A 14,885-nucleotide genomic window follows, 5' to 3' on the forward strand; every position below is an offset into this window, starting at 1 on the left:
CCTTGGGATCTTGGCAATTCAGTAAGTTCCAAACAACCAAGTGAACAGCGAATTCTTGGAATTCAACCTGAATGTAAATATTTGGAGAGTACATGGAGATTTCATTGTGTAGATTTTTCCTCCCAACATCAAATTTACCTACAAGTTGCCTAACATCTTATGGCTCTGAGTGTAGTTTATATGTATTGTAAAAGAGAAAATGTATTACTTTTACCTAACTTACCAGAAATGTATTCAGGATTATTAGACACTAACACTTTTTTCTGCTCTGGGTACTTAAAATTGGGAAACTTCCTTGAGGTAAGAAAAGCAAAACAATCCTACCTTATAGCTCTTCCTCTAGGTTATGGTGGTTTTAAGAAAAAGTTAAGAATAGTTCAATAGCTTGGTTGTCTTTAGACTTAAAAAAAAAGAACCAGAATATTTTAGATACTGAAGGAAGGAAATTTGGGGGTAGCACTGTTTAAGTATTTGTACACGTTAAGAATCTAGAGTAATTTTGCTTTAAGTCTAGCAAATGAGCATTGTTTTGTCTTTGTTTGTTTATCCATTTTGTTTGTCTGGATTTTCTTGGTCTGTTCTTCTACAGAGTTACTTTTTTTAAAAAAAGTTGATCCTAGATGATTTTAAATCCAGTGTTGTCTTCTTATCTTTCTGAGATAACGGTTATATAGCTGTTATTTTCCTCTTGTCACAGACACCTGGGCAGAAACCACTGCTTTTAGTACCAGATCTGAGAAGAATGATAGGCCTTTGCCTAGGTACTCCTTTTTTTTTTTTTTTTTTTTGAGACAGAGTCTCGCTGTCGCCCAGGCTGGAGTGCAGTGGCCGGATCTCAGCTCACTGCAAGCTCCGCCTCCCGGGTTCGGGCCATTCTCCTGTCTCAGCCTCCTGAGTAGCTGGGACTACAGGCGCCCGCCACCTCGCCCGGCTAGTTTTTTTTTGTATTTTTTAGTAGAGACTGGGTTTCACTGTGTTAGCCAGGATGGTCTCGATCTCCTGACCTAGTGATCCGCCCGTCTCGGCCTCCCAAAGTGCTGGGATTACAGGCTTGAGCCACCGCGCCCGGCCGGTACTCCTTTTTTAAAACAAAAAAACAAAAACAAAAAAAAGGCAAATAGAGCTTGAAATCTGAGCCCACCTAAGCAAATCCCAAGGGATCAAAATGATATAATTTATAAAAATAGTTAAAAACATTTTATTTGTATTATAATCCTGGAAAATTAATTTCCATTTATAAACAGCACTAGAAAAATTACTAGTGACATTGTCAGTAGTAATAAACTGGTGAGAATATGCTCTACCTAAATAATGAAGTGATTCTTTTTATGATGGTATGAATAAAATTAATATTGATCTGTTTGTGTGCATGGTCCATTCTGACCATATATGTGGTATGGGAATTGAGAAGCTTTTAGAATTTGCAGCCTGTTGGTTAGAATTAATACAGTAATAGGTTATGTATATAAGTGGGACTCAAGATGACCAAACTGAGAAAATTAGAGTGAAGTTGAGGAATAAATGAGAAGATATAAACAAAAATACACCCTTGTCTTTCTAAGATTGCACAGACTTTAATTATCCTAGAAATATGAAGACAATTATATTTTGGGTCATTTCTGTGTTCTCTTACAATACTGTGCATAGCTTTTAAATAATATTCAGTATAATTCAGTAGGAACAGAAAATATGCTAAAGAATCAGTTACAAAACAGTTTTACCTGCTCTCTCAATTAATTTTCACAACCACCTGTGAAGTAAACAACCTATCTGGTAAGAGGTGTAATTGGGATTTAAACTCAAGTCTGCCTTTCAGATTCATACTTTCTTTTTTATTACATCCCATGTAAACTAGGGAGAAAGCACATGGTTGGACCTAGAAAAAACAGTGGAAGTCACCTGTCGGTAGGTGATGATTGAACCTGTGAGATTGCTATGGGTAAGGCAGTAGACCGTTGAATGGGTTCCTGTTTGATGACTGTGATACTATAGTTGTTTTTCCATAGTCACGGGTTCTGCATCTGTGGATTCAGCTAGCTAGGATTGAAAAATTAGGGTGGGAAATTGGGTGACTGTGTCTGTACTCAACATGTACAGACGTTTTTTCTTTTTAGGAGACAGGGTCTCCCATTGCCTAGGTTGGTCTCAAACTCCTGAGCTCAAGGGATCCTCCTGCCTTGGCCTCCCAAAGCATTGGGATTATAGCTGTGAGTCACTGTCCCTGGCCAGACTTTTTTTTCTTGACACTTTTTTCTTTTCTTTTCTTTTTTCTTTTTCTTTTCTTTTCTTTTCTTTTTTGAGACAGGGTCCCACTCTGTTGCCCAGGCTGGAATGCAGTGCCGTGATCATAGCTCACCACAGCCTCTGTCTCCCAAGCTCAAGTGATCCTCTTGTCTCAGCCTCCTGAGCAACTGGGACTATAGGCACATGCTACCATGCCCAGCTAATTTTAAAAAAAATTTTTGTAGAGACGGGATCCCACTGTGTTGCCTAGGCTGGTCTCACACTCCTGGGCTCAAGTGATCCTCTCTCCTCAGCCTCCCAAAGAGCTGGGATTACAGGCATGAGCCAGCATGCAGGGCCTTGTCATTATTTTCTCAACACTACAGCATAACAACTATCTAGATAACATTTACATTGTAGTAGGTATTATAAGTAATCGAGAGATGATTTAAAGTATACAAGAGGATGTGTGTAAGTAGGTTACATGCAAATACTATGCCATTTTATATAAAGGACTTGAGTATCCAAGGATTTTGTCATCTGTGGTGGGTGGGGGCTGGGAGGTTCCTGGAACCAATTACCTGCTAATACGAAGGGACAACTGTATATTTGAATTTAGAATGGAAACATTTAGCATGTTTCACATTGTACAACAAAAGGCTGGATATAATGTGTATCGCCTCTGTTACTATCTGTGGTTTAAAAGAGAAAGACATCGTTCTCAACTCAGAAATTAATAGTTACATTTGATTTTCACTCACAGCAGGTCAACAACTCTTAAAGCCTGTGTTTGTAAAACAGAAGGAAATTAAGTGCATAAAGCACAAGCATGTAAATGTTCTTTTCTTTCCTAATACTTCACCAGTTCTACCTTCCCATCCCTACGCTCCAGTTTAATATCAACCCAAGATATCAACACTTGTTTCATTCTGTGTTATTCCTTGTTATGCTCTCTAGCCCAACAAAGCAGTTTGCTGTAATGTGCGTGCACGTGACTTTCTATCTCAATCTTCCTCTATTTCATAAATGTTTAAAACTTCATATTTATTATGTACCATGTGGGAGTGTACATTCTACAGGACTGTCTCCACCCATCATAATGAGCCTTTTAATCCAATAGGGGAGTTAAAATACATATTTAGATTTGCTAAATATGAGACTTTAGATTTAAGTGTCTTGTAGGGGATGCAAGCTAAATGTTATAAGAATATAGGAAAGGAAGGAATTACTTTTAACTGGAAACGGAAGAAAGTTTATAGATTGGTAGGTTAGGGAAAAGAGCTATTCTGTCTAACCTTGTAGACTAAAGAGAAAGCTAATAATTTCTTTTCTCAGATGAGATATACTTAAGCAGCTTAGACTCTGCTAATAGAAACAAAGCATTTTTTATGTAAGTGTAGATGTAAATTCATACCTAGAAATACTCATGTGAACTGTTATCTCATAGTTTGCTGAAGGCTGTTGTACTTCTGAGCATAGAACTTTGGAATTTTAGTAGAAATCTGGAAATTTAGAAGCCTGGAAATTTAATAGAAATCTGAAACCATTTAACATTTTTAATAATGTATACTTGGGGAAATATTCAGACATTGCAGAATATATGAGAGAAGATGTTGAATCACTCCTATCCCAATTTCATTCCCTTAGTATATGAACAATTGTTGTTACATTTTTAACAAAAATTTTAAAAGAAATTTCTGTAAGTAACAAAATAATCCACTAAGAATTTCTTCTTGACCTCTTAACGGAGGTTACATTACCCCTCTAGGAAAACAGTACCTCTGTCTGGCTTGCATTTCTATAAAACGCCTAGTGCCTAGGCTACAAGTGGATCACAGGAAATGTTTTTACCTTTCTCCCTGTCTCCCACTGTGAATTGATGTGTTTATTCAGTTGACTGAGTCAGCCCTGTTGAGAATACCCCTGTGGGAGAATTCATACTGTGTACTTGTGTGCCAGAGTCTCATTCCCAGCAGACTGAGGTGGAGAATGGAGGCTGGAGTAAAACGAGGAGGCTGAGAGGAGCAGTGTCAGAGCAAGAGAAAGTCCCCTTGGACTTGTTAATCCTAACTTGAAAATGGTGTCTTTTAGCCTTTACCAGTTATTTAGTAGAACTTTTTTGTGGATTCCTGTAAGATTATATTTATGCCTGATGTGGGCATAAGACCTTTGGTGCTCTTACTGTGTTTCATTCACCAATCCACCTGAATTCTAATTCACTTCTTTTTCATATCTGTCTTCAGGCCAGTAGATCCAGCGAGGGCTTCTGAAGCAGTATGTTTCATATGGCTAGATAGATACAGAGAGATAGAGCATTGAATAATTTGAAGAAGGGAGATAACTATTTTGTATCTCTCTTCAGATGCCCGGAATAGCTATAAAGACATCATAAAAACTATCCTAACCTAGAAATAATGAAAAGAAGTTATATAGTGATGGGTGACAAAGATAGACTTTTTCCAAAAAAATTTAAAGTTTTCATAGCATATTTTCTAAGAACTAAAGAGAGGGATTTTTTTTTCTATTTTTTGAGATGGAGTCTCACTCACTTTGTCGCCTGGGCTAGAGTGCAGTGGTAGTGATGTCAGTTCACTCCTCTTCCTGAGTTCAAGCGATTCTCCTGCCTCAGCGTCTCAGGTATCTGGGATTAAAGGCATTTGGCACCATCCTTGGCTAATTTTTATGTTTTTAATAGAGATGGAGTTTCACCATGTTGGCCAGGCTGGTATTGAACTCCTGACCTCAAGTGATCCGCCCGCCTCAGCCTCACAAGGTGCTGGGATTACAGACGTGAGCCACCGCACCCAGCCTTTTTTTTTTTTTTTTTTCCTTTTCTTAAGAGACAGGATCTTTCTGTTGCCCAAGCTAGAATGGTGCAATCATGGCTCACTGCAGCCTCCAGCTCCTGGGCTCAAGCAATCCTCCTTTCTCAGCCTTACAAGAAGTTGGGACTACAGGCACATACCACCATGCCCAGCTAATTTTTTAAAGTTTAGAAATGGTGTCTCTCCGTGTTGGCCAGGCTGATCTTGAACTCCTAGCCACAGGCAGTCCTCCCATCTTAGCCTCCCAAAGTGCTGGGTTTACAGGGCATGAACCATTATGTCCAATAGCAGGAAAATTTTTATGTAAAGCAATTTTTTAATTTTTATTTTTAATTTCTGTTACAGAATCTTCATTCCTGCCTTTACTAGTTTGCAAGGGCTGCCATAACAAAATATTACATAACAATATAGAAATGTATTTTCTCACCATTCGGGAGGCTAGAAGTGCAAGATCAGAGTGTCAGCTAGGTTAGTTTCTTCTGATGTCTTTTTCATTAGTTAGCCTGTAGATGGTCATGGTCTCTCTGTGTCTTCACGTGGGCCTCCCTCTGTATGTGTCTGTATCCACATTCCCTTTTCTTATAAGGACACCACTGCATTTGGATTAAGGCCCATCCTCATGACATCACTTTAACTTAATTACCTTTTTAAAGACCCTATCTTTAAAAACAGTGACATTTTGAGGTAGTGCGGGTTAGAACTTCAACATATGGGTTGGGGAGGAGCACAACTCAGCCTATGACTCTGCCCCTTCCCACTGATAACTGTAATCAGTTCCTCACTTTTTATCTAGACTGTGGCAGTCCCCCATCCCCAATTCTCTTTTTTCTTTCACCACTATTATGTAAAGCAATTTTTATTACCAAGTAGAAATGATTCTTGGACATTGGAGACAGCTGAATTTTGAAGTTGTTTAACTTAAATGGAAGAGAGTTATGAATTTTTGTTTCAAGGTAGGTCACTACCATTCTCTTAAGGGTAACACAGTAATTCAGTGTTTCAGAACATTGGCTTCCCCTTATTGATGATATATTTTTTGTCATTCTCTTTAATATTAAAAACAATACATTTGTGTAGGTTTTATTACAAAAGTAATATATGCTTGTTATTAGGAGCACAAGGAAACTTTTGGGGGTTTTGGATATATGTGTTGACTATCTTGATTGTGGTGATGATTTCATGAGAATATAAGTACATTTTTCAAAACTTACCAAATTGTATACTATAAATAAATAGGTGCTGCTTATCATATGACAGTTATATCACAATAAAACTGCTTAATTTCTTTGCTGATTTGATGACTAAAAACTTGGACTTACTTTGATATTAATGTGAATTTTCATGACAGTTGGTGAGGTTGAGCATTTTTATTAGTTGTTTGTATTTCATTTTCAATGAATTGTTCAGATAGACACTTTGCCTCTTTTTCTCTTGGGATGTGTGTGTGTTTGCGTGTACATGTGTGTCTGTCTTGTCAACTTGGTTAACCCACTCTGGGACTAGTGATAATAACCCAGCATCTCTCTTACCTTTTGCTAATATTTTCTCCTAGTTGATTTTTCTTTTTTGTTTTTTGTATTTTTTAGGGACAGGATCTCTCTCTGTTGCAGAGGCTGTAGTGGCTTGTGGTCCAAAGTGGGCTCTCCACCTACTTTTAATTTAAAGGAAAGATTTTTGACCCTTTGGCATCTAGTCCACTTTAATATGGTTGTGGGCCTGTCTAGTAACCACACATCAACAAAAGTGAAGGGGTGTGTGTGTGTGTCTCAGTCCACATACATACATCTATGTGTGTATATATAATAATATTTTCCCCAATCCTGGGTCGTTCCATTTTACCTATGCAGTGAGAGAATATTCAGAGAATTCCATATATTCACTTTAAAAATAGTTACGTAACAAGGATTCAGAGTCACTTTTTCTTTTTCTCGTTGTTTGTTTTAGGGTAACCAGGAGCCAACAACAACTCCTGACGCAATGGTTCAGCCTTTTACTACCATCCCATTTCCACCACCTCCGCAGAATGGAATTCCCACAGAGTATGGGGTGCCACACACTCAAGACTATGCCGGCCAGACCGGTGAGCATAACCTGACACTCTACGGAAGTACGCAAGCCCACGGGGAGCAGAGCAGCAACTCACCCAGCACACAAAATGGATCTCTTACGGTATGTGAACCATGAGGTGAAAAATAGAAGAATGCGTGACAATCTTATCGAAATTGTCACCTTGTTTATACAACTGGAAAACTCTCGGAATTAATTTAGCATTTACATATGTTCTCATGTACACCTTCTCTCAGCAGCGTTGTACACATTGTCCTCCCTCCTCCTAGAAATACTTAGTCTCTTGGCTTTTCCAGCTCTACCAATTTTCCTGCCGAGCATTGGGTGTTCTGCCCCTGCCTCCTTCTCTGTTCAATTTTTAAATGGTGCAGTACTCCATGTGTAGGTCCTGGAACCCCTTTTCTTATTATTATACATCCTTTCTCTATATAATTATACTACCAAACTCAGTTGCTCAAGCAAAACCTAGGAATATTCTTTCTTTCTTTCTTTCTTTCTTTCTTTCTTTCTTTCTTTCTTTCTTTCTTTCTTTCTTTCTTTTCTTTCTTTCTTTCTTTCTTTCTTTCTTTCTTTCTTTCTTTCTTTCTTTCTTTTTCTTTTTCTTTGTTTCTCTTTCTTTCCTTCCTTCCTTCCTTCCTTCTTTCTTTTCTTCCTTTCTTTCCTTTCTTTCTTCTGCACATCTAATTGATTAGCAAGTCTTGACAACCATAACTCTAACTACTTCATCCTCTTCTCCACATCTTATTGCTCTTCCACCAGATTACTTGTGTTTGAATCTCAGTATGGCCCCTACTAAACTGTGTGCCCTTGGACCAGTTATTTAATCTCTCTCTGCTGTTGGTTCACTCTAAAATGAAGATAATCATACCTACCTGAAGAGGCTGTTAGGAAATTTAAAAGGATTTATCATCATCACCACTCTAGTCCAAACCTCATCACTGATTTCCGATACTACTGTTGCCTAACTTATCTATCCTCCACATAGGACTAAGGTGGTTTTGTTTTTTTTAACGCAAATTTTGCCGATTTCCTACTTAACTCTTAATAGTTCCGTAGTGCAATTAGAATATAATCTGAACTTTGTACTTGGTTTCTAGTCTCTAGCCCAGCTTACCTCTTTGACCTCACCTCTTACTACTAACTTGCTAAAGTAAAGGAAATGTCATAAATTAATAATAGGTATGTATCTCATACATATCAACATATGGGAAATTGTATTGTCTCTTGCTTTGTTGCCCAGGCTGGAGTGCAGTGGCATGAACATAGCTAGCTCACTGCAACCTCAGTCTCCTGGGCTCAAGTGATCCTCCTTCTTCAGCCTCTCATGTAGCTGGGACTACAAGCACACACCACCACGCCCAGCTCATTTTTTACTTTTTTGTAGAGACAGGGTCTCCTTTTGTTGCCCAAGCTTATTTTGAATTCCTGTCATGCAATCCTCCTGCCATGGTCTCCCAAAGTGCTGGGATTACGAGGCATGAGCCACCACACCCAGCCTTGTGTGGTGTATTTCTAAAGACAGAAATGTTCTATAATCTGCATAGAAAGACCTAGCTCTGTTGTTAGATTTCTTTTTCTCTTTCCTATATCTGGTTATCAAAAGGAGAGCTTTATTCAGCCTTTAAGCCACTTGCTAAGGATGGATTTAACCCATAAATGCTTTCCATTTTCTTTCATTAGGTATTGAACCACCAAGAAATTCCTACTTTCAATGTTTATTAGTTGGTATAAGCACATAATTTTATACTTCAGAAGTAATTGGCTACAATAGATAATTTATTTGAAGAGTCTAGGCATGATAGGTAACAAACGAGACTTTCAGTAGCATTTGTTCTAGAATCATAAATATACAGGCTCATGTATTGACTACATTTCCAAATAATTTTTTAATGATCATGAACTCACAGACCTATCAGAATAACTGTTTCAATTAAAGAAGCGAAAAAGAAAAAATAAAATATATATGAGGCTTTTCCAAGGTATTTTAATCACTAAATCAATTTCTATACTAATTATCAGGGTTTTTAATTTTTTTTCATTTTTATTCTCTGTTTCTTGTTAGTTTGGATAATATGTGTCTTTTTAGTAATTTGCTTCATATAAACTGTCAATTTTGTTGGTATAAAGTTATTCATAATTTCATATAATCCTTTTAATTTGTATAGGGTCTGTGGCGATATCCCTGTTGACATTCTTGATTTGGCAATTTATGTCTTCTCTCTTTTTTTGTTGGTCAGTCTAGCTAAGGTTTATTAATTTTGTAGATTTTTCCAGGAAACCAACTTTTTGTTTCATTGATTTTTGTTGTTTTTCTATTTTTTTCAATTATTTTTCCACTCTGTTATTATTTCTTTCTTCTTGCTTTGAGTTTGATTTGGTCTTTATTTTGCCAGCCTCTTGAGTTGGAAAGTTAGGCGATTGATGTTAGATTTTCTTCCTTTTTGTGTTTAAAACTGTAAACACAGCAAGTTTCCCTTTAGCTGCATACCATAAAATATGATCTATTTTGTTTTTGTTTTTATTTCATTCAAGACATTTTAAATTTTTTTCCTGTGGTTTCTTCTTTGCTTCTGGGTTGCATAGGAGTATGTTGTTTCCAAATGTTTGGGGATTTTCCAAATGTCTTTCTTTTATTGATTTATAATTTAATTTCTTTGGAGCGTCATATGATTTCAATTTTTTTATTTATTGAGAGTTGTTTTATGGAAACGATTTGTCTGATATTAATGTAACCACTTCAGCCTTCTTATAGTTACTGTTTACATGTTTTTTTTCTGTCATTTTGTTTCAACTGCTTTGTATCTGAAGTGTATCTCTTATTTAAAAAAAAAAGGAGGGGGAGGGGGCAGGCAGGGTGGCTCACGCCTTTAATCCCAGCACTTTGGGAGGCCAAGGCGGGCGGATCATGACGTCGGGAGTTCGAGACCAGCCTGGCCAACATGGTGAAACCCCGTCTCTACTAAAAATAGAAAAATTAGCTGGGCATGGTGACGTGTGTGTGTAATCCCAGCTACTCGGGAGGCTGAGGCAGGAGACTCGCTTGAACCCAAGAGGCAGAGGTTGCAGTGAACCGAGGTTGCACCACTGCACTCCAGCTCGGGCGACAGAGTGAGATTCCATCCCCCACTCCCAAAAAGCATACAAGTAGATCTTGCTTCTTGCTTCTTGCTTCTTCCTCCGGTCTGAAAATTTCTATCTTTTTATTGGAGCATTTAGTCAATTTGCATCTTAATGTAATTATTAATGTAGGTAGATTTATGTCTGTCATTTTACTGTCTCATGCCTTTTATTGTTCCTTTTTTCCTTCTTGACTGATTCCTGTTACATAATTGTTGTACCTTTTACATCCCTTTGTGATATTTTTTCATTAGTTATTTTTTGTTTGTGCTGGTGTTTCTTGTATTTTCTTAGTGCCTTCTCAAGGAATTACATCTTTGACTTATCACAACTTATTACTAACGGTTATGTGTGTGTGCACATGCATGTGTGTCTTATTCTGGTTAAATATAGCAGCCTAGGTCTAATGTAGCTTCATTCCCCACACTCTTTTGTGCTATTGTCATACATATTATGCCTGTATAATTTAGATATATAACAATACACTATTATAATTATTACTTTAAACAATCTTACCTTTTTTTTTAAGATCTCTTTTTTTAGAGCAGTTTTAGGTTCACAGTAAACTGAGAAGATAGTAGAGACTTACCCCATATACCTTCTGCTCCCCCACATGCATGGCCTCCCCCACTAACAACATTTCATACCAGAGTGGTGCACCTGTTACCACTGATGAACCTGGATTGATATATCTTTATCACCTAAAGTCCATTAGAGTTTACTCTTAGTGGTGTACATTCTGTGGGTTTGGATCCATGTATAACATATAGCTAGCATTATAGCATCATAAAAAGTAATTTCACTGCCCTAAAAATCCTCTGTACTCTACTTGTTTATCCCTCTCTCCTCCCCACAACCCAACCCCTGGCAACCACTGATCATTTAACTATCTCCATAGTTTTGCCTTTTTCAGGATTTCATGTAGTTGTAATCCCACGGTATGTAGCTTTTTTCTGATTGGCTTCTTTCACTTAGTAATGTGCGTTTAAGTTTCCTCTGTGTCTTTTCATGTCCTGACAGTTCATTTCTTTTTCAGCACTGAATAATATCCCATTGGTCTGTATGTACCACAGTTTGTTTATCCGTTGACCGGCTTAAGGGCATTTGGTTGCTTCCAGATTTTGGCAATTATGAATAAAGCTACTGTAAACATTCATATGCAGGGTTTTTTGTGAACTTAGTTTTGAACTTCTTTGGGTAAATACCAAGGGCCATGATTGCTGGATCATATGCTAAGAGTATGTTTCGTTTTATAAGAAACCACCAAACTACCTTCCAGAGTGGCTCTACCATTTTGCATTTCCACCAGCAACAAATGAGAGTTCCTGCTGCTCCACATCCTCGCCAACATTTGGTGTCTGGATTTTGGCCATTCTAATAGATATGCAGTTGTATCTCATTGTTTTAGTTTGCATTTCCCTGATGACATATGACATGGAACATCCTTTCATGTGGTTATTTGCTATCTTTATATCTTATTTGGTGAGGTATCTGGTAAGGTCTTTGTCCTATTTTTTAATCAGGTTGTTTGTTTTCTTATTGTTACGTTTTAGAATTCTTTGTATATTTTGGATAACAGTCTGATATTGGGTAAGTCTTTTCCAAGTATTTTCTCCCAGTCTGTGGCTTTTTTCAGTTTCTTGACGGGATTCATTTTATGTTTTTTTGACCATTTTCAGTGATCTTTGTGTCTTCCTATAGGTCCAAGTTATTATCCAGTGTCATTTCCTTTCAGTCCAAAGGACTTCTTTTAGTATTTTTTTTAGAGTAGGCCTGCTGGAAACAAATACTGTTTTTGTTTATATGGGAATGTTGTTTTTTTGTGTTTTCAGTTTTGAATGATAGTTTTGTTAGCTATGGAATTCTTGGTTGACAGTTTCTTCCTCCACCCCCCAGCCCTTTAAATATGTCATCCCATGAACCACTCCCATGGGAGTCAGCTGATTCTGATGAGAAGTCAGCTGTTAATCCTGGTGTTGGTCCCCCTGTAGGTGATGAGTTGTTCTTGTCTTACTGATTTCAAGATTTTCTGTTTGTCTTTGGCTTTGAGCAGTTTCTCTATGATGTGTCTAGGAGTAGATCTCTTTGTGGTTATCATACTTGGGTTCTCTTGAGATTTTGGAATACATATTCATCAAATTTGGGATTTTTTTCACCATAATTTCTTCAAAATTCTTTTTCCTTTCTTCTCTCTTCCTGAGCCTCTCATTACACATAATTTTTTTTCCCCCCGAGATGAAGTCTTGCTCTGTCGCCCAGGCTGGAGTGCAGTGGTGTGATCTCGGCTCACTGCAACCTCTGCCTCCCAGGTTCAAGCAATTCTCCTGCCTCAGCCTCCCAAGTAGCTGGGATTATGGGCCTGCACCACCAAGCCCAGCTCAGTTCTGTATTTTTAGTAGAGATGGAGTTTCACCATGTTGGCCATACTGGTCTCCAACTCCCGACCTCATTATCTGCCTGCCTTGGCCTCCCAAAGTGCTGGGATTACAGGCATGAGCCCCTGCGCCCAGCCAACACATAAATTGAAACACTTGGTGTTCTCCCATAGGGTTTTTTGTTTCTTAAAAAAATTCAATCCGAACCTAAACAGAATCGGAAGTTCTATTCATTTTTCTTGGATCTTTTTTCCTTCTGTTCTTTAGATTGGATAATTTCTGGTGATCTCTTTTTCAGTTCACTCCTTCTTTGTTCTGCCATTCCAAATCTGCTGTTGAGCCCATCTAGTGATTTTAAAATTTCAGTTATTATACTTTTCAATTCTAGAATTTCCATTTATATTTTTCTACTGAGATTTCTTCTCATAATATTTTTGTTTATTTTTATTGTTATTTTTTGAGATAGGATCTCACTTTGTCATCCAGGCTGGAGTGCAGAGGTGCAATCACAGCTCACTGCAGCCTTGACCTCCTGGGTGCAAGTAATCCTCCTGCCTCAGCCTCCTGAGTAGCTGGCACTACAGGCACATGCAACCAACCCCAGCTAACTTTTGTGTTTTTTGTAGAGACAGGGTCTCACTATGTTGCCCAGGCTGATCTTGAACTCCTGGGCTCAAGCAGTTCTCTTGCCTCAGCCTCCCAGCATTCTGGGAATACAGGTGTGAGATACAATGTCCAGCCTTAATTTTAAAAATATATTTGTATTTACTGCTTTAAAGTTGTCTGCTAAATCCAACATCTGGGCAACTAGAAACAAGTCTGTTTCTAGTTACTGTTTGTTTTCTTGAATCTGGGTCACTTTTCTGTTTCTTTGCGTGTCTTGTAATTTTTTAATGAGAATTGGACATTTTAGTAATGTACTGTAGTGACTGTGAGGTGTTACTTATTTTTCTGAGATGGGCATATGTGTGTGTTTGTGTTTGTGTGTGTGTGTGTTTTAAGTAATTTGCCCATACTTAAACTATGGAATTTGTCTCCCACACAGTGTGTGGCCACTAATGTTTCTTCTTAGTGATTTTCATTTGTTACTGTTTTTAGCCTGGCTAGGAGGCACCCGTGTCTCCCTAGCTTAATGGTTAGCCTGTGACTAGTGCAGAGTTGGTGCTCAAACACCTGAAGCTTGTTGAGCTTTCACCTTCTGATGATCCAGGTGGATTGGGAAGTGCGCTCAAAGCTCAGCCAGTTCTCAAGCCTGCCTTGGGTTTTCTTTCTATTGAGACCTCCCATGTCTCCCTTCCTCATCCATGTAGTTTCACAGCCACCCAGGGTTGTGAGGAGAGCAAATCTGACCCTTTTATGACTCGTTTCTTTCCAGGATCTCCCCTTCAGATTTCTAGCTGGTCTTCCACTGCACCCTCATCAGACCACAGCCTCAAGCTAGAAGAATGTCTTCTCCCTGTTAGGTTCCCACCAGGTTGGCCTCTTTCAGCTGACAGAGCTATGGATTTTCTACCAGTCCTTCCATCTCCCCTTGTCCAAAGTCAGACCTGCCCTCTCTGGCAGTGAAAATTGCTGGTTTTATGGTCCCAGCCCTCCCCTGATAACACTAAGTTTTAAGGCATTAAGTTTGTGTCTGGATGGTCTTACCCCTAAGTTTAAGCAATTTCTCAGGACATCTCTCTATTTATTGTCTGTATGCCTTTGATTGATTTCTGGAATCCTTAAATAGCTGTTTTTGACAACTTTGTCCAACTTTCTTACTGTCGTAAGGAAACAATTCACTGACCTGTTCATGCCATCATAGCCAGAAGTCTCTTCCCTGAATCATTGCATGGCATTTTATAATTACTTACTACATAGCTCCTCATCATTGCCCATTTCTATTTATCTTTTTTCCTTTATTGCTACTATTTTCAGTTGTTTCAGATCTCCAGTTGTATATTTCTAATGACAGTGATTAAGGGCAAGTTCTGTTCCTTAATGTAAATATATATATTTTTACATTATATATATAGTTAAGACTTACATTCTTCATTTATACCAGAAACTGTTCACCATGAAATTTTGTATGTCAACTAATTTGAGTTCCTAAAGAGATCATCCATGTGTATAGATTGTAAGTTTGCTGCTGCCAAAAATAGCTGAAGAGAAAATGGAAAATCCTTTGATTTGTGCCTGTGAACAGAGATAGCACAAGTTCTATAATTTCAGGAAGTTGTTAACAAAATGAGAAATTTTTAGGATGCTCTGGTTGAAAGATGCTTCTTTTTTTTTAAGT

At 38.0% G+C, this 14,885-nt stretch overlaps 1 protein-coding gene across 51 annotated transcripts in view; it reads left to right on the top strand.

The window, feature by feature from the left end:
* The window catches only part of RBFOX2 (RNA binding fox-1 homolog 2), a 295,158-nt gene that overhangs the window by 214,136 nt on the left and 66,137 nt on the right, over positions 1-14,885 (top strand). For all 51 annotated transcript variants that reach the window (XM_077948059.1, XM_077948058.1, XM_077948068.1 and 48 more), the window contains 1 exon segment: positions 6,993-7,217. In XM_077948059.1, coding sequence (XP_077804185.1) covers positions 6,993-7,217 — 225 coding nt within the window.

The sequence above is a fragment of the Macaca mulatta genome, chromosome 10 (genome assembly GCF_049350105.2).
Source record: "Macaca mulatta isolate MMU2019108-1 chromosome 10, T2T-MMU8v2.0, whole genome shotgun sequence".
Classification (NCBI taxonomy): domain Eukaryota; kingdom Metazoa; phylum Chordata; class Mammalia; order Primates; family Cercopithecidae; genus Macaca; species Macaca mulatta.